The sequence below is a fragment of the Salvelinus fontinalis genome, chromosome 26 (genome assembly GCF_029448725.1).
Source record: "Salvelinus fontinalis isolate EN_2023a chromosome 26, ASM2944872v1, whole genome shotgun sequence".
Classification (NCBI taxonomy): Eukaryota; Metazoa; Chordata; class Actinopteri; order Salmoniformes; family Salmonidae; genus Salvelinus; species Salvelinus fontinalis.
In genome coordinates this window covers 25,359,306-25,382,818 of record NC_074690.1, presented here as the reverse complement: position 1 = coordinate 25,382,818, position 23,513 = coordinate 25,359,306, and the positions used below count along the sequence as shown (strand labels likewise).

General features: G+C 40.3%; 2 protein-coding genes across 2 annotated transcripts; one reads left to right on the top strand and one right to left on the bottom strand.

Moving 5' to 3' along the window:
• Positions 1–3,963: 3,963 nt before the first annotated feature.
• Positions 3,964–6,819, top strand: LOC129824601 (class E basic helix-loop-helix protein 22-like). Its single transcript, XM_055884285.1, has 2 exons — positions 3,964–4,939; positions 6,698–6,819. The coding sequence occupies exons 1-2, from the start codon at positions 4,357–4,359 to the stop codon at positions 6,817–6,819; spliced, it is 705 nt and encodes a 234-aa protein (XP_055740260.1). The 5' UTR covers positions 3,964–4,356.
• On the bottom strand, positions 5,039–20,219 carry LOC129823998 (cytochrome P450 7B1-like). The gene is made up of 3 exons (XM_055883235.1): positions 20,027–20,219; positions 7,919–8,055; positions 5,039–7,685 (listed from the first exon to the last, which is right to left on the bottom strand). The coding sequence occupies exons 1-3, from the start codon at positions 20,101–20,103 to the stop codon at positions 7,072–7,074; spliced, it is 828 nt and encodes a 275-aa protein (XP_055739210.1). The 5' UTR covers positions 20,104–20,219; the 3' UTR covers positions 5,039–7,071.
• Positions 20,220–23,513: the final 3,294 nt, after the last annotated feature.

Below are 23,513 nucleotides of genomic sequence, written 5' to 3'. Positions count from 1 at the left end.
ACCCCAAGCATACTTCCAAAGTTGTGGCAAAATGGCTTAAGGACAACAAAGTCAAGGTATTGGAGTGGCCATCACAAAGCCCTGATCTCAATCTTATAGAAAATTTGTGGGCATAACTGAAAAAGCGTGTGCGAGCAAGGAGGCCTACAAACCTGACTCAGTTACACCAGCTCTGTCAGGAGGAATGGGCCAAAATTCACCCAACTTATTGTGGGAAACTTGTGGAAGGCTACCCAAAACGTTTGACCCACGATAAACAATTTATAGGCAATGCCACCAAATACTAATTGAGTGTATGTAAACTTCTGACCCACTGGGAATGTGATGAAAGAAATGCAAGCTGAAATAAATAATTTTCTCAACTATTATTCTGACATTTCACATTCTTAAAATAAAGTGGAGATCCTAACTGACCTAAGACAGGGATTTCTTTCTAGGATTAAATGTCAAGAATTGTGAAAAACTGAGTTTAAATGTATTTGGCTAGGGTGTATGTAAACTTCCGACCTCAACTGTATATACATAAACAAAAGTTGACTCACCTACTCATACAAGGTTTGTTATTTATTTTGCTATTTTCTACATTGTAGAATAGTTAAGACATTACGATTATGAAATAACACATATGCAATCATGTAGTAACCAAAAAAGTGTTAACTAAATCAAAATACATTTTAGATTTTAGATCTCCGCATGTGTGGTTCCCACCATGAAGCATAAAGGAGGAGCTGTGATGGCGTGGGGGTTCTTTGCTCGTGACACTGTCAGTGATTTATTTAGAATTCAAGGCACACTTAACCAGCATGGCTACCACAGCATTCTGCAGCGATACGCCATCCCATCTGGTTTGAGCTTAGTGGGACTATCATTTGCTTTCAACAGGACAATGACCCAACACACCTCCAGGCAGTGTAAGGGCTATTTTATCAAGAAGAAGAGTGATAACCCAATTGAGATGGTTTGGGATAAGTTGGACTGCAGAGTGAAGGAAAAGCATTCCAGGTGAAGCTGGTTGAGAGAATACCAAGAGTGTGCAAAGCTGTCAACAAGGCAAAGGGTGGCTACTTTGAAGAATCTCAAATATAAATATTTTGATTTGTTTAACACTTTTTTGGTTACTACATGATTCCATATGAGTTATTTAACAGTTATGTCTTCACTATTATTATACAATGTAAAAATAAAGAAAAACCCTTGAATTAGCCAGCAGCACATCACCCTGCATCCCACTGCTGGCTTTCTTCTAAAAACTAGGCAGGGTTGGTCCTGGTTGGTCCCTGGATGGGAGACCAGATGCTGCTGGAAGTGGTGTGGGAGGGCCAGTAGGAGGCCCCCCTTCCTCTGGTCTAAAAGAATATCCCAGGGGAGTGATTGGGGATGTTGCCTTGTGTACGGTGCCGTCTTTCGGATGGGACGTTAAACGGGTTTCCTGATTCTGTGGTCACTGAAGATCCCATGGCACTTATTGCAAGAGTAGGGGTGTTAAACACGGTGTCCTGGCTAAATTCCCAATCTGTCCTTCATACCATCACGGTCACCTAATCATCCCCAGTTTACAATTGGCTCATTCATCCCCCTCCTCTCCCCTGTAACTATTCCCCAGGTCTTTGCTGTAAATGAGAATGTTTTCTCAGTCAACTTACCTGGTAAAATAAGGGTAAAATAAAATACATTTTTATTTTTATTTTTCCGTTATTTTACCAGGTAAGTTGACTGAGAAAACATTCTCATTTACAGCAAAGACCTGGGGAATAGTTATAGTTATGAATGAATAGGTGTCCAAACTTTTGACTGGTACTGTATATACACACAAAAGTGTGTGGACACCCCTTCAAATTAGTGGACTCGGCTATTTCAGCCACACCAGTTGCTGGCAGGTCTATAAAATCTAACACACAGCCATGCAATCTCCATAGACATAATATTGGCAGTAGAATGGCATTACTGAGGAGCTCAGTGACTTTCAACATGGCACTGTCATAAGATCCCACCTTTCCAACAAGTCAGTTTGTCAAATTTCTGCCCTGCTCCGGTGAACTCTTAAGTGCTGTTATTGTGAAATGGAAACATCTAGGAGCAACAATGGCTGAGCCACGAAGTGTTAGGCCACACAAGCTCACAGAACGGGACTGCCGAGTGATGAAGCATATAGCGCATAAAAATTGTCTGTCCTCGGTTGCAACACTCACTACCGAGTTCCAAACTGCCTATGTAAGCAACATCAGCACAATACCTGTTCATCGGGAGCTTCATGAAATGGGGTTTCCATGTCTGAGCAGCCACACACAAGCTTAAGGTCATCATAAACAATGCCAAGCGTCGGCTGGAGAGGTGTAAAACTCGTCGCCATTGAACTTTGGAAGCAGTGGAAATGCATTCTCTGGAGTGATTAATCATGCTTCACCATCTGGCAGTCCAATGGACGAATCTGGGTTTGGTGGATGCCAATAGAACGCTACCTTCCCGAATGCATAGCACCAACAGTAAAGTTTCGTGGTGGAGGAATAATGGTCTAGGGCTGTTTTTCATGGGTCGGGCTAGGCCTCTTAGTTTCAGGGAAATCTTAACGCTACAGCATACAATGACATTCTAGATGCTTCTGTGCTTCCAACTTTGTGACAGAAGTTTTGGGAAGGTCGTTTCCAGGTTCAGAATGACAAAGCCCCCGTGCACAAAGCGAGGTCCATACAGAAATGGTTTGTCGAGATCGGTGTGGAAGAACTTAACTGACCTGCACAGAGCCCTGACCTCAACCCCATTGAACACCTTTGGGATGAATTTGAATGCTGACTGTGAGCTAGGCCTTATCGCCCTACACCAGTGCGAGACCTCACTAATGCTTGTGGCTGAATGGAAGCGTCCCTGCAGCAATGTTCCAACATATAGTGGAAAGCCTTCCCAGAAGAGTGGAGGCTGTTATAGCATCAAAAGGGGGACCAACTCCCTATTAATGCCCATGATTTTGGAATGATGTTTGACAAGCAGGTGTCTACATACTGTTGGTCATGTTGTGTACCTACCTTGATCACTTCAGTAGCCCTGCACATTGTAATATAATGGTACTGGAACTGACCTGTACATAACTTGCACTCTTGTGGGGTTTTTTCTTCTCATTTCTTGTTTTTCTGTAATCTGTGTTACATTTATTCTGCATTGTTGGGAAAGAGCTTGAAAGTAAGCATTTCAATGTACTGTTTTACACCTGCTGTATCCTGTGAATGTGACAAAACGTGGACATACTGAGGAGAGTCCCTTGTGAATTGGATGTACCAGAAGAGATCAGGAGATGCTGGTAGTGTAGTTACAGTTGAGAGTTACGTTATCCTTCAAGGGCAGTATTATGTCCACTGCTGGTCAGCAGTCTCTTCACCTCTCCAATCTGAAAAAGTAATAATAGTTTTTATTATTAATGAAATTGTATAACTAATAGGTAACATCCAGACAAAAAGAATAAGGAAACACAAGCATGCAGCAAGGAGCATCAAGTCAATGTGCCATTATGGTTAATGTATAGAAGAATAGACTTATAGACTTTATGTTCCATCCACTGTAGCTAAGAAGTCTCATAACTGGGGCTCTACCCTAAGGGAGGAGCTTATGGTATAATCAATTGTTTAGTTGAACTGGTAAAAGGACTCCTTGTGAAATATGGCCCTTGTCTGGTTGATTTTGTTTGATATTTGGAACTATAAAATAATTGATATTTTACTAAATGTTGTCTTTTCCAAATAATTTCTAAATCATACTTTGGCAGAAATATATTGCATGTTCAAGCCAAATAAACTCAGATGTGTGGATATTATTTTACCTGAAAGAAAGGCACAGACCAGTAGCCTATGGACTAGTCCAACATACACCTGGGCTATGCTGCCCAAAGCCACAGAGTTATCTTTACTATGCCTTTAAAACAGTAGTCAAGTCAACTGATTTGTTTTATGATTTAAACCAATGATTGACACGGGATGCAACCATGATCATCAACCCTGTCATGGCAGCGCACATTAACGTAAACGATGGGCAATGGCATCACAATGTAGCTAGCTTATTACGCATGGGTTGTAGTCTCTCGATTTGGTCCATAAAATAAATGTCTCACTACTGCCTGGAGTTAATCAAGTAGAAAACTGCCTGGCTCATGCTTTTCCTAATGTGGTGTTTCACTATCTCGTGAAGGTGAACCTCTTAGGGCGCACGGTACTGTGTCATCTTAAACAGTCACAGGACAAGTGTAACATCAAGATTTACTAAAGCGACAGGCAGAAACCAGGGCAAGAACGACTGACTCAACAGGACTGCGCACACAGAACGCTGTAGTGGCGAGACCTTCACAAAGATCCAGCGATTGGACGCAAAAGGATGGATTCTTTCAGATTGGGCTCTAGCATAGGACTGTCTCCCTCTCCAAGAGACCGACAATCACCCATCCGTTTTGATCAAGAGCACTCACAACCGGGAACAATGGCCGGATGTCGGGCGGGAACACTTGGCTTCCCATCCGAATCGTTGTGCGTAAAGTATGGGGATTTTTTAAAGAACACCGCTGCAGCAGCGGAGAGCAGTGGTGGGGAGCAGAGTCAGGATGATGACAGTGATGGCATTGGTCGGAGTGACATGGTGCTTTTTCCAGAGGAAAGGCTCATGGCATCAATGGCCAAATGTGACGCAGCAGGTAAGAAACACAAAGAGCAGAAGGTGCTGAGGCTCAACATTAACGCCCGAGAGAGGAGGAGGATGCACGACCTGAACGACGCGCTCGATGAACTGCGGTCGGTGATCCCCTACGCGCACAGCCCATCCGTACGGAAGTTATCAAAAATAGCCACTTTGCTCCTCGCCAAAAACTACATACTCATGCAGGCACAAGCACTTGAAGAGATGAGAAGACTTGTCAGTTATCTTAACCATGGACCTGGCGTTACTGCTGCGAATACTGCTGGTGGTATATATATACACACATGCATACACACACACACACACACACACACACACACACACACACACACACACACACACAGTACCAGTCCAAAGTAGACACGTGCTCATTCCAGGGGTTTTCTTTAATTTGACTATTTTCTACATTGTAGAATAATAGTGAAGACATCAAAACTATGAAATAACACAAATGGAATCATGTTGATGGGTTTGGATTTCTGATCTTAAACTAATAATATAACAATAATCATTAGTTATAATAAAGACATGAGGGGTGCCATAATGAAGCTTGGGAGGGGCTGAGTGCAGGGGAAACAGTCACATGTGGCAGTACTGATAAGGGGAGGAACCGTTTATGGCCCAAATCACTTACAGTTGAAGTCGGAAGTTTACATAAACTTAGGTTGGAGTCATTAAAACTCGTTTTTCAACCACTCCTCAAATTTCTTGTTAACTATAGTTTTGGCAAGTCGGTTAGGACATCTACTTTGTGCGTGACAAGTAATTTCTCCAACAATTGTTTACAGACAGATTATTTCACTGTATCACAATTCCAGAGGGTCAGAAGTTTACATACACTATGTTGACTGTGCATTTAAACAGCTTGGAAAATTCCAGAAAATGATGTTATGGCTTTAGAAGCTTCTGATAGGCTAACTGACATCATTTGAGTCAATCGGAGGTGTACCTGTGGATGTATTTCAAGGCCTACCTTCAAACTCTGCCTCTTTGCTTGAGAACATGGGAAAACCAAAAGAAATCTGCCAAGACCTCCGAAACACAATTGTAGACCTCCACAAGTCTGGTTTATCCTTGGGAGCAATTTCCAAACGCCTGAAGGTACCACGTTCATCTGTACAAACAATAGTACGCACTGCTCCAAAACCGCCCCAGAAAAAGCAAGACCACGGTTTGCAACTACACATGGGGACAAAGATCGTACTTTTTGGAGAAATGTCCTCTGGTCTGGTGAAACAAAATTAGAACTGTTTGGCCATAATGACCATCATCATGTTTGGAGGAAAAAGAGGGAGGCTTGCAAGCCGAAGAACACCATCCCAACCGTGAGGCACTGGAGAGGCACCATCATGTTGTGGGGGTGCTTTGCTGCAGGAGGGACTGGTGCACTTCACAAAATAGATGGCATCATGAGGTTGGAAACTATGTGGATATATTGAAGCTACATCTCAAGACATCAATCAGGAAGTTAAAGTTTGGTTGCAAATGGGTCTTCCAAATGGACAATGACCCCAAGCATACTTCCAAAGTTGTGGCAAAATGGCTTAAGGACAACAAAGTCAAGGTATTGGAGTGGCCATCACAAAGCCCCGAGCTCAATTATAAGGAAATATGTGGGCAGAACTGAAAAAGTATGTGCGAGCAAGGAGACCTACAAACCTGACTCAGTTACACCAGCTCTGTCAGGAGGAATGGGCCAAAATTCACCCAACTTATTGTGGGAAGCTTGTGGAAGGCTACCCGAAACGTTTGACCCACGTTAAACAATTTAAAGGCAATGATACCAAATACTAATTGAGTGTATGTAAACTTCTGACCCACTGGGAATGTGATGAAATAAATAAAAGCTGAAATAAATAAATCACTCTACTATTTTTCTGACATTTCACATTCTTAAAATAAAGTGGTGATCCTAACTGACTTAAGACAGAGATTCTTTTACTAGGATTAATTGTCAGGAATTGTGAAAAACGGAGTTTAAATGTATTTGGCTAAGGTGTATGTAAACATCCGACTTCAACTGTAGATAGGGCAGCAGTCTCCAAGGTGCAGAGTAGAGTACCGAGTGGTAGCCGGCTAGCAACAGTGACTCAGGGCAGGGTACTGGGCAAGACATACCCAGAGTTACTCGGTAAGAGTTACAACTGAGGTTTGGAATGTCCTTGTGAAGTCCAAGTAGAACATTTTATGTTGTAGCTGTATACAGAGAGAAAAGCATCTACATAGTAATACAATGTGTTTATGTCAGTTATTACTGTGAATGTATAAGGGCATATAGTAAAGGTAAGGTTAAGTGTTACTGAGATACAGTAGGTTTACATACCGGTTGTCAAATTTAGCAAGTAAGATAAAGTATTGCATAGAAATGTATAAAAAAGGACAGCCAGGTGCTACAGTATATCAACTGTGTTTACCTGCTTTATCCACATCTCCCATGGAGTCATACTGTTCAAACAGTGCTGCTCTTTCCTTTATGAACCCTGAGGTGTTGGACCATCGAGACATTCTCTGAGGGTGGAAGTAGCTGATCAGTTTATCCCGGATGGCCTTGGTTCCTCCCAGCAGAGAGATGGGGATCCTGGCAATGAGGAGGGGAAACATGGTGTCGAACTTGACAAAGTCCTCTCGAAGCGTCACCATTCCGCTGTGTCTGCTGGTATGGGCAGGCTTGCCAAACAGGGTCAGGAAAGTAGCCTCAAACATGATCGAATTGCAGAGTTGGTACACACTTTCAGTCCTCCACTCGCTCTCCCCAGTAAGGTAGTCTTGTCGGAACACAAGCATGAGATTTCCCATCATGGTCTCTGTCAGGTTATTGAGGTTCTCGCCCTGTAGAAGACGGAAGGACCTCTGGACGTGCTCGCCCATACCGGGGAACTTGCCGCTTCTGACAGGGGGGAAGCCGAACGTCAAGGGGGCCACTTGGTCAAAAAACTCATGGAAGTCCAGCTGTTTTTGATGTTTGATGACATACGGATACAGCAACGGATTCATTATGAAGGTCATGTATTTGCCTGAGGGGGAAACGTGAGGACAGGATTGTATGTCAATAAACATGAAACATGTGTAATGTACTGTCTAATCATATTGTTAGTAACTTCACTGTTTTTAAAGACCATTTAAAGAGGATTATTTCGTAAGAAGCACAATACATATACATTTTATCAAACATTTCAGCAAAATTCCTTTGCTCCTTTTTTAACCATACTATGATAAAATGTATACATTAAACACTACTATTACCCACCAGCAATCAGCACAGTAAATACATCTCCATGTTTCTCCTTGTGTGCTGCCAGAAATCCATGTGCATTCTTCCCAAACTCCAAAGCCTTCCCAAGGAATGGAATCCAACCATTTATAAGTGGAGGCTCCCCATCTCTCCTATAATAGAGAAAAACATAAGAAATTTGTATTTTACATTAGGTAAAATCAGATATACAGTATGTCATAACAAATATATCCATCTAAAATCTTTCAGATGAAATAAGAGAAAACATAGATCTGACTGATTCAAATACAATATAAATGCAAGCCTAAGTGATTAGAACTTAAATTCTTTGGGACTGGGATAATAAGGTGCCCAGAGTAAACTGCCTGCTACTCAGGCCCAAAAGCTAGAATATGCATAGATTTGGATAGAAAACACTCTGAAGTTTCTAAAACTGATTGAATGATGTCTGTGAGTATAACAGAACTCATATGGCAGGCAAAAACCTGAGAAGAAATCCAACCAGGAAGTGGGAAATCTGAGGTTTGCAGTTTTTCAAGTCATTGCCTATCGAATATACAGTGTCTATGGGGTCATATTGCACTTCCTAAGGCTTCCACTAGATGTCAACAGTCTTTAGAACCTTGTTTCAGGCTTCTACTGTGAAGGGGGAGAGAATAAGAGCTGTTTGAGTCAGGTGTCTGGCAGAATGCCATGAGCTCAGTCACACGCGCACCCGTGAGAGTTAACTGCGTTCCTTTTCCTTTCTAAAGACAAAGGAATTGTCCGGTTGAAACATTATTGAAGACTTATGATAAAAACATCCTAAAGATTGATTCTATACATTGTTTGACATGTTTCTACGAACTGTAATATAACTTTTATGACTTTTTGTCTGAACTAAGCGATCGCCCATTGAGCATTTGGATTACTGTGCTAAACGCACGAACAAAAAGGAGGTATTTGGACATAAATATTGGACTTTATCGAACAAAACTAATATTTATTGTGGAACTGGGATTCCTGGGAGTGCATTCCGATGAAGATCAAAGGTAAGTGAATATTTATAACGCTATTTCTGACTTTTGTGACCTCTCCTTCTTTGGAAAATGGCTGTCTGTTTTTCTATGGCTAGGTGCTGACCTAACATAGTCGCAAGGTGTGCTTTCGCCGTAAAGCCTTTTTGAAATCTGACACAGCGGTTGCATTAAGGAGAAGTTTATCTATAATTCTATGCAAAACACTTGTATCTTTTATCAATGTTTATTATGAGTATTTCTGTAATTTGATGTGGCTCTCTGCACTTTCACCGGATGTTTGTTTGAGACAATGCATTTCTGAACATAACACCAATTTCAAATTAGGTTTTTGGACATAAAGTTAAACTTTATCGAACAAAACACACATTTATTGTGTAACATGAAGTCCTGTGAGTGCCATCTGATGAAGATCAAAGGTTAGTGATTAATTTAATCACTATTTCTGACTTTTGTGAGCCCTCTCCTTGGCTGGAAAATGGCTGTATGGTTTTCTGTGACTAGGTGCTGACCTAACATAATCGTTTGATGTGCTTTCGCCGTAAAGCCTATTTGAAATCGGACACTGTGGCTGGATTTACAATAAGTTTATCTTTAAAATGGTGTATAATACTTGTATGAGGAATTTTAATTATGGGATTTCTGTTGTTCTGAATTTGGTGTCCTGCAATTTCACTGGCTGTTGTTGACACATATCCCAGAGGTTTTAAGGACAAAGAAACTACGAACATCTTTGCAATATTCATGAGACAAGGAGTACCATGTGATCAGGTGTCTCCCAAACCTTCAAGGTGGATTGGTATCAGCTACAACCAATCCCCATTCTCCTTTATCACATAGAGTGTAACAAACAAATACAGCACCTACTGGTCAGCAAGGTATACTGAATAAATCATTTAGAGCCTGAAGACTGAACACACAGACATGCCACAGAGCATCATCTCAGGCCGAATTAGCTGACAGAGCAGGAATCACTCCAGGTTCTAACAAACGGTATCCAGCTCAAACAGTTGTATCTTAAGTGAATGCAGATGGGAAACAATTACAAAGGCAACATAGGAGTGAGTCCTGCATAGCAATGTCATAGCTCAGAGCGATTACAAAGCCCAAGGAAATGTAACACTGTAAATCTTTCACTGCTGTTCTCTCTATCCTATGGTTCTAATTAAATATGCTCTTCTCTTCCTATCCATATGTTGCTCCCTTTGAGGCTCTTATCACATCTAATGTTACTATGGTTTCTTTTATTTTCAAATCACCAAGCTTTGACAAACATTTGCTGTTTAAGGCTATCAGAATCAGAGGCAACAAAAATATGTTTCTGTCCCTAGGCCAAGGAATGCCATGATGGGCTATTAATAACCGTGGTGTTGGCGGGTGCAGTAACAACCATGCATGCATTAGATTTGGCCTAAAGAAATGCTGGGGGCAATTTTTTGATCCTGTCAACAGACACACACACACACTGGACAGGCCTAATATTTACTCCACTTAAAAGCTAGGCCTAAGCACAGAACATTATTTCTCCTTTATTGTGGATGATAGTGGCCAGAAAATGAATACAAAACTAGCCGCTTCAAAAAGCTATTATCAAATATTTTGCTAACACTTTACATAGAGGGGTGGTATGTAGCATTCATAACGCTTTTATATGCATGACATAGAATCATAATGCCCTTCATATTATGATTTTTGAAGCTTAGGGATATGTTTACCAATCAGCATTAATTTGACCAGTTAGGAGGTAGAGCTGGCGAGACATTTGCTTATATAGTCTATAGCCACAGGGTGTGTACACTAGACTATTAGCATACAGTGGCTGACCTAGGGGCACAATGTTACCCTTCATCTTATCCCATCTTTGCCCTATAGACACACAATGTCAGTGGGTCATCATACTGATGAAATTGAGGCAACATTGTAAGGTGGATTATCCTACAAAGCATTGTGCCATTGAAAACAAATAGATAGGCTAACTGTTACATCATCCTTCCTGTGCTGTGTACTTGTTTTTGAAACAAGTCTTATGCAAGGAAGACACTCTGTATCTGGAGCTTACTTGGTGCAGCACAGATCAGTCTTCTTTGCCACAAAATAATGCATGAGATCAACAAAACAATACTAATCTGTGCAACGCCAGTGCTAAACTAACATGTGTGTGCTTATCCATCCCAGGGCTAGTGTGGAGAGAGCGGGTCATGAGACGATCTGCTATCTGTGAGGCCTCAAGCTGACAAGTCTCAGCCCAGGCTTAATTGTTGTTGCTGTGCTTGTGCCCCCCACCTAGTCCACACTACTGCCTGCCTGCCAGCCACTTGTCAGAAGCAATCAGGGAGTCTGATAGTGTCTGCCAGCAGTGAGCACATTTGGATAGGCCAGCATCAGAATAAGGACCCCATGCATCAGTAACAATATTAGAACAGATGTCCACATTGCAGTGTATCAATTAGACCGCTTCTTCCTGATTCGGCTCATAACGCGGCTCGAACCCAGGACCTCTGCCTTGCTAGTACACCTGACTAGGGCTTTTACAGTGACCGTATTACCGCCACACCGGCAGTCAAATTCCATCCTGACCATTTGGTCACGGTAATTAGGCTTCTCCAAGATATGATGCTGCTGATCATTAGTAGCCTACCAAACTCGCTAACTGCCTAGTACTCAGCACTCTATTGTTCCTCTAATCACTCTGACGTCAAGCAAAATCTAATCGAAAATCTAATCAAACACTTCATGAGAGCCCATGTTGCACAAAATTTCTATTGGCTATGCAAAAAAAAATCTCAAATAAAAAAAAAGCATCCCATCCGCTTTCTATAGGCTAGGTCTACTATATATTTTTCTCAACTTTCCTAATATTAAGCACATTGCTTCTCTTTACAACTGGAGTATAGCCTACCTGGCTGGCATGAAAATAAACCACGTGGAAAAGCATCCTCCATTCGCTATTTAAGTACATAAATGACGTATTGTTTTCCCCCTATCCCCTGCTTTGAGACAGGTGCATGATAATGGCCCATTATAAATCCCCCAAAATTCACACATGATTTAGTATATGTAAAGACAAGATTAAATTAATAATAGTCTGATTGGTGACAATATTAGCCTAGTACTTGTGAATGATGCCCAGCTTGTGTGCAGTAAGGCAAGAAACGGCACGCCTTTTTATTTATTTTTATCATAGTCGCACACCTCATGTAGCCAAGCCCATAGGCCTATATGTTTTGGTAAGGTTTGTATCACAATTAAAGTGGCCAAATAACTTAAAATTAAGCACAATGGGTGTAGAGCCTAAGCAGCGTTCAAGTTTGGGGAAGATCATTTTCACTATGGGGGATAGTAGATTGACATAGGCTAGTGCTTTTGCTGTTTGTTAGGCCTACTCATCTTCTTGGCCGACGAAAAGTAAACGTGGAAAGTTGTATAATTATTATTATAATTATTATATTCAGCCCAAAGGCACAATGGCCACAAAAGGCAAGGATTTTTTTTTAGGGGCATTACATCCACACAATTGGGATGCCACCAGGAAATTTGAGGTATTATCAAGTACTTGTCAAATTGTGAATGAGAGACTGATGAAGTGTGTACAGCCAGCACAAAAAAAAAAAAAGCAGAGCTCATGCCTTTCATGCAACTTTTTCCAAATCATCATTAGAGTCACATCATGCAGAATCTATTAAAAATCAAAACATATAGCCCAACGTATGTATCACAACTAAAGTTGGATAAATAACTCTAAATTAAGCATATAGGAGGACCTGTTTCTTTCTCTTTCACTTTTCGCCTAAATGACATACCCAAATCTAACTGCCTGTAGTTCAGGCCCTGAAGCAAGGATATGCATATTCTTGGTACCATTTGAAACCAAACACTTTGAAGTTTGTGGAAATGTGAATTGAATGTAGGAGAATATAACACAATAGATCTGGTAGAAGAAAATACAAAAAATACAGTATTTTTCTACCATCATCTTTGAAATGCAAGAGAAAAGTCATAGTTATCGCCATCACTCTGTAATTCCAATAGTGTCCACAAGATGGCAGCAGTGTATAAGAAAAGTTTCAGACGGATAACTTTAAGAATGACTGACCTACAAGACCTTTAGTGTGAAGTCCCCAGGTACATTTGGGAAAATCGTGAAGGAGAAATTTACATTCAAATTCCATTTTTCTGCAAGAATATCGTCAAATCTGTATACTTGGACTTTGATTTAGCTTTCCAAGTATTAGTAACCACATTATAAGTTCAACATTTGCAAAACAACCAGTTTTCATAACTTCATAACTCTGAATTATCCGAATAATTTTGGTCCATAATGAAAAGGCATGCTGTCGTACAAGGTTAGTACCTACATTTTACGACATATAGTGTAGCCCATGGTTTCTGGATACTCCTGTAAAGCCCAGCTCATTGGCTATCTAGCTAGCGTTGTTTTGACCCCGATTGGTGCTTATTTGACAAAGATAAAGTCGTTCAAGTGATGGCCGCCCACGTCATCGGCATGCCATGAAGGCGTCGCTCTCTGACACAATATGGTGTCCTATAGGATATACTACACCCCTAATGAAATAGTGAAGTCTTGTTACCTTCTAGGATCTCATGAATAGATACGTACGTGATGACTCGTTCAAACAACATTTAGGGTGAGATTTCCACAGATACCTTTCATTGCAAATTGAACGAGTGGAAATACAAAATCAACCGTGCATGCTTTATGGACCTTTTTAGGATATGTAAAATGATTTTATCTAACAAAAACGACACTTCATGTTATTTCTGGGACCCTTTGGATGATAAATCAGAGCAAGATTTCAGAAGTACACATTTCACCTTCATTGGTGAATTTATCAAACCTAACGCGTTGAAAAAAGTGTTTTGTTGTTAGGAGCTCTCCTCAAACAATAGCATGGCATTTTCTCGCAGTAATAGCTACTGTAAATTGGACAGTGCAGTTATATTAACAAGATTTTAAGCTTTCAGCCGATATAAGATACTTATATCTACCGACATTTGTTGTTTCTCTAAAATCTGTGATCTTGACATAATGATTTACAGCTGTCCCGCTGACGGAACAGCAATCCTTAAAAAGTTTTAACCATTAAAAACAGAATAGCCGCACTCCCTGAAATCGGTTGGAGAAAATGTCCTTTCTATTTAATGAGGCTATGTTCAATTGTATTCATACTATAAAATAATGCCACAGAATTCTAACCAAATTTTGTCTGCTAAATGCACTAGTGTAGCCCACAGCCATATGGCATAGCCAAATCAGGACCAAACATAAGGACAACTCAGAGTTTGCCATTCTGTTCTTCTGAAATAGACAATATTTTCTTCATATCATGTTTCTGTAGACCCATCTAAAATGAATAATGGATTTATTGTGATGGTGTAGGCTATATTACATGGATTTACTAGACTTTTTAAAATGTAGATTTTCCAAAGGTCTGCATCAGTGGCTTGTAGGCGTGGAAGCCAGGAAATTCTAAATGTGTTTATGTTAATGGTCAATAACCATGAGACCGGCAGTTATTTGCTTGACAATCACCGGATGACAAAATTTCATGACTACCACAACCCTACACATGAACTCCATCGCGTTTTACCATATTTCTATCAGCATGTTAAATGTGCAACCAGAGGGGGGGGGGGGGGGGGGGACTCTGGACGACCTCTACTCCACACACAGAGACACATACAAAGCTCTCCCTCGCCCTAATTTTGGCAAATGTGAAAATAATGATATCCTCATGATTCCTGTTTACAAGCAGAAATTAAAGCAGAAAACACCAGTGACTAGATTAATTAAAAAAGTGGTCAGATGAAGCAGATGCTAAGCTACAGCACTGTTTTGCTAGAACAGACTGGAATATGTTCCGAGATTGCTCCAATGGTATTGTGGAGTACACCACATCAGTCATTGGCCTCATTAATAAGTGCATCGATGACGTCGTCCCCACAGTGACTGTACGTACAGTTGATGTCGGAAGTTTACATACACTTAGGTTAGAGTCATTAAAACTCGTTATCAACCACTCCACAAATTTCCTGTTAACAAACTATAGTTTTGGCAAGTCGGTTAGGACATCTACTTTGTGCATGACACAAGTCATTTTTCCAACAATTGTTTACAGACAGATTATTTCACTTATAATTCACTGTATCACAATTCCAGTGGGTCAGAAGTTTACATACACGAAGTTGACTGTGCCTTTAAACAGCTTGGAAAATTCCAGAAAATTATGTCATGGCTTTAGAAGCTATGATTGACTCAAATGATGTCAATTAGCCTATCGGAGGTGTACCTGTGCATGTATTTCAAGGACTACCTTCAAACTCAGTGCCTCTTTGCTTGACATCTTGGGAAAATAAAAAGAAATCAGCCAAGACCTCAGAAAAAAGATTGTAGACCTCCAAAAGTGTGGTTTATCCTTGGGAGCAATTCCCAAACGCTTGAAGGTACCACGTTCATCTGTACAAACAATAGTACGCAAGTATAAACACCATGGGACCACGCAGCCATCATACCACTCAGGAAGGAGACATGTTCTGTCTTCTAGAGATGAACGTACTTTGGTGTGAAAAGTGCAAATCAATCCCAGAACAACAGCCAAAGCCCTTGTAAAGATGCTGAAAGCAACAGGTGCAAAAGTATCTATATCCACAGTAAAACGAGTCCTATAGACATAACCTGAAACGCTGCTCAGCAATGAAGAAGCCACTGCTCCAAAACCGCCATAAAAAGGCCAGACTATGGTTTGCAACTGGACATGGAGACAAAGATCATACTTTTTGGAGAAATGTCCTCTGGTCTGATGAAACAAAAATAGAACTGTATGGCCATAATGACCATCGTCATGTTTGGAGGAAAAAGGGGGAGGCTTGCAAACCGAAGAACACCATCCCAACCGTGAAGCACGGGAGTGGCACCATCATGTTGTCGGGGTGCTTTGCTGCAGGAGGGGCTGGTGCACTTCATAAAACAGATGGCATCATGAGGTTGGAAAATTATGTGGATATATTGAAGCTACATCTCAAGACATCAGTCAGGAAGTTGAAGCTTGGTCGCAAATGGCTCTTCCAAATGGACAACGAACCCAAGCATACTTCCAAAGTTGTGGCAAAATGGCTTAAGGACAACAAAGTCAAGGTATTGGAGTGGCCATTACAAAGCCCTGACCTCAAGCCTATAGAAAATGTGTGGGAAGAACTGAAAAAGCGTGTGCGAGCAAGGAGACCTACAAACCTGATTCAGTTACACCAGCTCTGTCAGGAGGAATGGGCCAAAATTCACCCAACTTATTGTGGGAAGCTTGTGGAAGGCTACCCGAAGCGTTTGACCCACGTTAAACAATTTAAAGCCAATGCTACCAAATACTAATTGAGTGTATGTAAAATTCTGACCCACTGGGAATGTGATGAAAGAAATACAAGCTGAAATAAATCACTCTCAACTATTATTCTGACATTTCACATTCTTAAAATAAAGTGGTGATCCTAACTGACCTAAGACAGGGATTTTTTTCTAGGATTAAATGTCAGGAATTGTGAAAAACGGAGTTTAAATGTATTTGGCTAAGGTGTATGTAAACTTCCGACTTCAACTGTACATACCCCAACCAGAAGCCATGGATTACAGGCAACATCCACACTAAGCTAAAGGCTAGCGCTGCCGCTTTCAAGGAACGGGACTCTAACCCGGAACCTTATAAGAAATCCCGCTATAACCTCCGACGAACCATCAAACAGGCAAACATTTGCATACAGGCTAGAGGCTAGGGGTGCTGTTGTCACTATTTATGGAAATCGTGTAATTTTTGAAACGGCTTCCTACTAAATTCTTGATCGTACAATATGCATATTATTATTATTATTGGATATAAAACAGTCTCTAGTTTCTATAGCCATTGAAATTTTGTCTCTGAGTGGAACAGAACTCATTCTACAGCAATTTCCCTGACATGGAGTCAGATTTCACACATTTTGGCCCCTGTTCTGGAGTCAGTTTTAAAGCCACTGTTATTGCTATGAGTATACGGACACTGCTTACGTCTTCCCCTGGATGCCTTTACGTGATGACGCTTTGAATGGTATCGATTGCCCAATCACAGCCCCTATAAAACAAAAACACGTGTAGGTAGGAACTCTTTTCTAGGTGCGTCATACGCGCGGAGGACACCGACCTACTGTTTTTCCAAGCATTAGTGTAGCCAGTTATATTTCTCTGGTCATGTTTCTACTCGTTATAGGAGTTAAAAATATCATAAGGTAGTTAATTTAAAGCGTTTTATAGCAATTTTAATCCGTTTAGTGCGATTTTGGGACATTTATTTCTGAGACGCTGTGAATCTCTGGGCACCGTTCCAGTTCATGCCGAACGCAATGTGCATTTCTACATGGCAAGAGGACAGCTTTCGACCAAAAGACGATTAGACCCAAGAAAGGATTCTTTGACCAAGATTCTGATGGAAGAACAGCTCAAAGTAGGAACAATTTATTATGATAAATCGTGTTTCTGTCGAAAAATGTTAATGGCTTAGGACGCCATCTTTTTTGACGTAGCTTCGCTTGGCGCAAACTGTATTGAAAAGTAAGGATAATTTAAAAAATGTAATTCCGCGATTGTATTAAGAATTAAATTGTCTATCAATCGCTGTCCACCCTATATTTTTTAGTCACGTTTATGAGTATTTATGTATACGACTAGATCACTGTCTAATATGGCGCACGACATTTTCTGACCAGCTGGGCTACTTTTCTCATTGTCTAACCATGATTTTGGTGGCTAAATATGCACATTTTCGAACAAACTGTATATGTATGTTGTAATGTGATGTTACAGGAGTGTCATCTGAAGAATTCTGAGAAGGTTAGTGAAAAAATTTATATATTTTGGCGATGTTTACGTTATCGCTCTCTTTGGCTAGAATCAATGCTGGGGTAATGTTTGCACATGTGCTATGCTAATATAACGATTTATTGTGTTTTCGCTGTAAGACACTTAGAAAATCTGAAATATTGTCTGTATTTAAAAAATCGGACATGTTGGCTGGATTCACAAGATCTGTGTCTTTCATTAGCTGTATTGGACTTTAATGTGTGAAAGTTAAATATTAAAAAAATAAAAAAATTATTGAATTTCGCGGCTCTGCCTTTTCAGTGGGGGTGGGGGGGGGGGTGCCGCTAGCGGCACCCCAGTCCTAGACAGGTTAAAATCAATACACAAGTATATATTTTTAAACCATATTTAGTTAATATTGCCTGCTAACATGAATTTCTTTTAGCTAGGGAAATTGTGTCACTTCTCTTGCTTTCTGTGCAACAGAGTCGGGGTATATGCAGCAGTTAAGCCTATGATTTGTAGAGCAGTCTGACTGAGCGGTGGTAGGCAGCAGTACGCTCGTAAGCATTAATTCAAACAGCACTTTACTGCGATTTCCAGTAGCTCAATGCTTCAAGCATTGCGCTGTTTATGACATCAAGCCTATCAACTCCCGAGATTAGGCTGGCAATACTGAAGTCCCTATTAGAACATCCAATAGTCAAAGGTATATGGAATACAAATGGTATAGAGAGAAATAGTCCTATAATAACTACAACCTAAAACTTCTTACCTGGGAATATTGAAGACTCATGATAAAAGGAACCACCAGCTTTCATCTGTTCTCATGTTCTGAGCAAGGAACTTAAACGTTAGCTTTTTTACATGGCACATATTGCACTTTTACTTTCTTCTCCAACACTTTGTTTTTGCATTATTTAAACCAAATTGAGCATGTTTCATTATTTATTTGAGACTAAATTGATTTTATTGATGTATTATATTAAGTTCAAATAAAAGGGTTCATTGTTCATTCAGTATTGTTGTAATTGTCATTATTACAAATATAACATTTTTATTTTATTTAATCGGCCGATCAATCAATATCGGCTTTTTTTGGTCCTCCAATAACCGGTATCGGCGTTGAAAAATCATTGGTCGACCTCTATTACATTTGCACACACTGAATATAGACTTTTCTATTGTGTTATTGACTGTATGTTTGTTTATCCCATGTGTAACTCTGTGTTGTGTCGCACTGCTTTGCTCTAGCTTGGCCAGTTCGCAGTTGTAAATGAGAACTTGTTCTCAACTGGCCTACCTGGTTAAATAAAGGTGAAATAAAATATATATATATTTTTTTTTTAATGGTCCCAAAACTGTAAATCTCGCCTATCCGGCACTCCATGCAGTCTACTCTAGACTATAGAGCAAACGCTCAAAGTATTAGAAATAGTTAAAATGGTATTTTAACCCACCAGGTCTGATCCTCAAATCAAATCCTCAGTGAGTGCTCATCTGGGAGCTGACCAGCCCAGTACAGACAATGCTGAAAGAAATGCCTTTATAGACTGTTTGTGGCTGACCTACTTCTTACAGAGAACACAGTGAATTTGTAGTCCCAAATGGTACCATTTTCCCTATGTAGTGCACGACTTTTGACCAAAGAACGAGCCTGGTCAAAAGTACGGTACTATGAAGGTAATAGGATGCCATTTGGTACACACAGTGTGTTTACAGTCCCATGAACGGTCGATGTGTCCTTGCGCAAATAGCTCTGGATAAGTCTCTGCTAAATGACTCAAATTTATAAAATGTAAGACATTCATTAACTACAACCCACTGTATTATCAAGTGGAAATAATACAGGTATTTAAGATTTTGCAAAATACGGTCAAAGAACAAACTCAGAGGCATACATAGGCTGATGTCATAAAATATTTACATTGTTACAATACTATCTATATCCCTCAAACTCAGGTCTATACCTCAAAGCCCATTGTTCCCCTCTAATCAGGGACTGTGAACTTGTCTAAAATGTGTGTGCCGAATTTTTTAAAAGCTGCTCATGTTCTTCCTCAAGTCTGATGCTTTGTCACAATAATCGACTGCTTGATATCAGTCACATAAAGAACTTGTGTTAAAAAAAACTTGGCCAGGATTCTCCAACAATTATGTTGATCAACTTCCAAAGGTTTGGACAAAAGTTTAATTCCTAGCATACAGCAACCAACGCGAACACCAACAAAATTGAAATAAACTATGAATTCATCCACCACTTGCCTTGTTCTCCCGAATCGCACGCTGAGTAAGTAGAGCGCCAAAAAGCCAAGAAACAATGGTAAAACAAACTCTAACATTTCGTTTGGAAATCATCAGTCATTCCACAACAAATAAAACCTCGGGAAGTTGTAATCGATAGCTGAAGTCAACCGTTCTCAGTCATACTGCCAACAAGTGTCGCCAAATTATTTTCAGGGGAAGTTAGTGCCAACCAGTTCGGTTTTGGTCACGTGGGTTCGCACGTAGTGATACAAATCATGAAATATATTTATGCACATTACAGACAGTAGACTACAGCAAAATAAAACTCAATTGATTGAACATGAAATGTATTTCAATATGACTGAAAATAGGCCTATAGCCAAATACTGTTTATATTGGAAGGCAGTCATCTCTGTTTTCTTTTTATATGTCACTTGTATCAATTGCAAAGACATTGGCAATTTTGTTCTGAAGTTATCTGCGGTCACAGACGGATGAACCATGTTTAGCGGAGATATTCTGTGTATGAAGTGACGCGGGAGGGCAAAAATCATTATGACGCTTGTATCTGTTTTACGAGTGGAGGCAGGCGTTAGATTACGAGCGTTTTCAAATGCAACGTTAAAAACAATGGTTTTGGGAAACCTCTCGGAAAATTTAACGACGCTCCTACTAAGGTTCTAGCGATGAATGTGAAGCCTTAAAATGAGCCCTGACCACTAGGCTATCTAACAAAGACCTGTGTTAGGCGGGACAATGTATCATTTATTAGGCTGCAGGAAGTCAGTAGAAGGCCTAAATTCACAGTTGATGAACGAAGCCTTGTCTATGTGTAGCAATGCTATAGTGTTGAGTTCAATACATGTTTTACTGTTGGATTTTGTCTGCGGTCTAGTCTACTGCCGCGTTCAAGACACCTAGGAACTCGGGGGGGGGAACGAGCTCTGACTGGGAAGAGCCCAACTTGTAATTCCAAAATGGAAACATCGGTATCTTTCTAGAGTTCTGACTTTCCGACCTGAAGATCACTGTCGTCATTATTTGACCTCGTTTTTTGCCTCGATTTCCCCGTTTTTTTGAAAGCACCATATATCCTCTCTAGAAAATGGTCTATTTTTTTATTGAACATTTATTTAACTAGGCAAGTCAGTTAAGAAAAACATCTTATTTACAATGATGGCCTACCAAAAGGCAAATGGCCTCCTACGGGGATGGGGGCTGGGATTAAAAATTAAAAATATAGGACAAAACACACATCATGACAAGAGAGACACTACATAAAGAGAGACCTAAAACAACAACATAGCATGGCAGCAACACATGAAAACATGAAAATTTGAACAACACATGAAAAAATCCTACAATGCATGAACTCCGGTCTTGTTGCTGCATGTGCACAAACAGCTAAATAACTGAGGCATAGGGCGTAGCCTACCTGCCTACCTGCCTAGCCTAGCCTCCCTGCCTTGCCTACTACTGTAAACAAAGAACAATGGCATATAATTACTTTAATTTATAAACTGGGTGGTTCGAGCACTGAATGCTGATTGGCTGAAAGCCATGGTATATCAGATCGTGTACCACTGGTATGACAAAATGTTTATTTTTACTGCTCAAATTACATTGGTAACCGGGAATATAGTAGCAATAAGGCACCTCGGGGGTTTGTGATATATGGCCAATATACCACGGCTAAGAACTGTGTCCAGGCACTCCGCTTTGAGTAGTGCATAAGAACAGCCCTTAGCCGTGGTATATTGGCCATATAACGACCCACTGTCTCATCAGCCCAGGCACGGAAGTTATAAACTTGATCTCCACTATAAAAAGCATCTAGACATGATCTCACATTTCTTTTAGACTAACATTTAGTTTTCAACAGTGGAGATATGTATAAACCTTGCTCTTTGTCTCTGACATTTTCAACATTGTTTACATTTTCAAATTCGATGTCCAACTGTCCCATAGCAATGAACGTGTAGGAGTCGGGACGAGAGAGGCAGGCAGCTTTCTCAGCCAGTCGAAATCATGAATCAGCTGGCATCATTTTAATATATACAAAGAAATGTCAATTGAAAAAAGGTCAAATGAAACGAAGTGCAGCTCGTTTGCAGTCTTTCCAGCTTCAGTTTGAAGTTATTTTGTGTTATCTGTGTTGTTGGCTAGCTCCTCTGAACAACAGTGTCCTAACGAGAGAGCACATTTTCTATGCCAGGTGAAATCGTGCCTCATTAGCTCATTGTTATGGACATATCCAAATAAATGTCACTAGGAAACAGGTTAAACAAATGCAGCTACTGTTGTTATTCTGTCTGCACTGTATGATGTGACTATGAGTTAGCCGTAGTTGGCTAGCTAGCAAGCAAGGGATAAGAACGTTGCCAGACAGTATGGCAATGGAACATTTGGAACAAACGACTGGGTCGCGTCCATAGATACAGAACAAAAAGACATGAACTACTGGGTCGGGTCTCTGGCAACCTAGCCAATGAAACGAACAACCAGCCGGCTTGGGTAGAAACCCTACATTTGTTTCGGGACTATATCTTGTGGAAGGATGAAATAGTATGAATAATTTCAGCAAAAGAAAGTTTTCAATTAAAATATGTCAATTATGTGGGAGCAAAACTTATGACTATGATTACATTTCCAATATTAGCAGCATCTAGGCTTTCCACTTTGAAGAGCTGAGACAGAATGGCTATATAAGGAATGGAACATATAGGACCAGGGCCCCGCTACCAATATAACCTATACAGCTGTCAGATGTGGGCGTTAACAAGCAAGCTCTGAGATGAAAATAAAATAATGGAGAAAGGTCAAGGGAAGCTATTTTCATATAGAGGGAGGGGACTCTATACGTTATGCAAAGACAGAATCCTATAAAGGCAGGACTCTGTAATATGAGAATTTAGTCTCTTTCCATGGAGGGGCTCGGCTCTGTTACGTTTGTGATAGGGTCCTTCCATGGAAGGGCTCAGCTTTGCTACTTTGTATTAAAGTCTATATTGAATTCACAAGTTCTTGTAAGAGTGTTATATTTCTGAGACAATTTTCCACGACAATCGTTATTTGAATATGTTGGTAACCTTCGACTTCGTCTTGGGCCTAACAACACCTATGCCACTATGTCCTCCAAAAACCGTCTTCTCTGGCATTATCACTTAAATAAAGGACACGTCATCATCAATGCATGCAGTTGCTGGAGAGTTTCTTTCTGATAAAAGAAAATCCCTTCCATTTGGATGTTGCTGTATCTCAACTTTATACAGGCTAATCCCGGTTAGGCCAGAACTAAAATATTGCGTCATTTGGTCAGATCTGTCCACGAGAGATTATACAGGGTTAGAACCTTCATCAGTATTATTTATTCACATATTGTGCAGTATCACATCATCAAATCAAATCAAAATGTATTTATCACATGTACCGAATACAACAGTGAAATGCTTACGTACTTACAAGCCCTTATTAACCAACAATGCAGAGTTGAAAAAAGTAAGAA

Coding starts and splice junctions, on each gene's coding strand:
- LOC129824601 (XM_055884285.1), top strand. CDS start 4,357: ATGGATTCTTTCAGATTGGGCTCTAGCATAGGACTGTCTCCCTCTCCA. Junction 4,940..6,697: donor TGCTGCGAATACTGCTGGTG/GTATATATATAC, acceptor CTTCAACTGTAG/ATAGGGCAGCAGTCTCCAAG.
- LOC129823998 (XM_055883235.1), bottom strand. CDS start 20,103: ATGTTAGAGTTTGTTTTACCATTGTTTCTTGGCTTTTTGGCGCTCTAC. Junction 8,056..20,026: donor GTGCGATTCGGGAGAACAAG/GCAAGTGGTGGA, acceptor TCTCTATTATAG/GAGAGATGGGGAGCCTCCAC. Junction 7,686..7,918: donor ATTTACTGTGCTGATTGCTG/GTGGGTAATAGT, acceptor TTTCCCCCTCAG/GCAAATACATGACCTTCATA.